This window comes from Limulus polyphemus, unplaced genomic scaffold, assembly GCF_000517525.1.
Source record: "Limulus polyphemus unplaced genomic scaffold, Limulus_polyphemus-2.1.2 Scaffold654, whole genome shotgun sequence".
In the NCBI taxonomy this organism is placed as follows: Eukaryota; Metazoa; Arthropoda; class Merostomata; order Xiphosura; family Limulidae; genus Limulus; species Limulus polyphemus.
The window spans coordinates 100,109-100,956 of NW_013666264.1; the positions used below are offsets into that span (position 1 = coordinate 100,109).

Below are 848 nucleotides of genomic sequence, written 5' to 3' on the forward strand. Positions count from 1 at the left end.
AGGAATTTGTTTTATTATTTCAATAATAGAATCTTCAAATTATTTCAGCTAACTTCATGGTTAGAGGATGAAGTTTTGGGAAGAACAGCGGCTGATGGATTTGTCACAGTCTTGCAAGAAGTTCCTGAGGTAATGTAAAAATGCATTGTTAACGTTTTACCTTCCTATTTGAAAATATAAAGCTTTGAAAATCCATCGAAGCAAACAATCTTGTTTTTTATCAAAGTTTGAGAAAAATGCATTCATAATGACCATTTCTGAATTTTAAGATTTATAGTGTCAGTTATTCTATAGATATTGCTGATGTTAGAGTGACTTGTTATTATTACATATATTTTAGTTTAAGTTTCTAGTGATACACTGGCTTGTCAAAGGTAATTCAATATATTCTTATAATGAAATTTAAGTTATTATTGACAAAGTCCAAGTCGAAATTCTGAATTAAGCCAAACTTTCAGAAATAGAAATAAGTTACTTTAGTCATGTATTAACACGGCATGCATTTTTGGTTGTTACAAACTGATCAGGAAGTGTAAAGTAGAGTTGTGATAAATATTAGAGTGAACATTGTAATAAAAATGTTTGTAAGCCAGAACATTATAAGTTTGTAAGAATAATGAGTAATGAAATAAATGCATGTTATACATCAGGGATGGTGAACGTATGGCACGCAAGAAAATTTTCTTGGCATGTGGAATTCACTGCCGTCCCAGTTTTGTTTTACCCGACCAATACATATATATATATATATATATATATCTGAAGGCATAGAGATTGTATATGTCTATAATTAATTAATTATATGTAAATATTTATAATACATAAATTAATAATAATAACAGTAATTT

General features: G+C 28.1%; 1 protein-coding gene across 4 annotated transcripts in view; it reads left to right on the forward strand.

Moving 5' to 3' along the window:
- Positions 1 to 848, forward strand: part of LOC106459728 (MMS19 nucleotide excision repair protein homolog) — a 94,001-nt gene that overhangs the window by 80,579 nt on the left and 12,574 nt on the right. For all 4 annotated transcript variants that reach the window (XM_013919383.2, XM_022386266.1, XM_022386267.1 and 1 more), the window contains exon 20: positions 49 to 129. In XM_013919383.2, the coding sequence (XP_013774837.2) occupies positions 49 to 129 (81 nt within the window). The remainder of the gene's footprint in view (positions 1 to 48; positions 130 to 848) is intronic.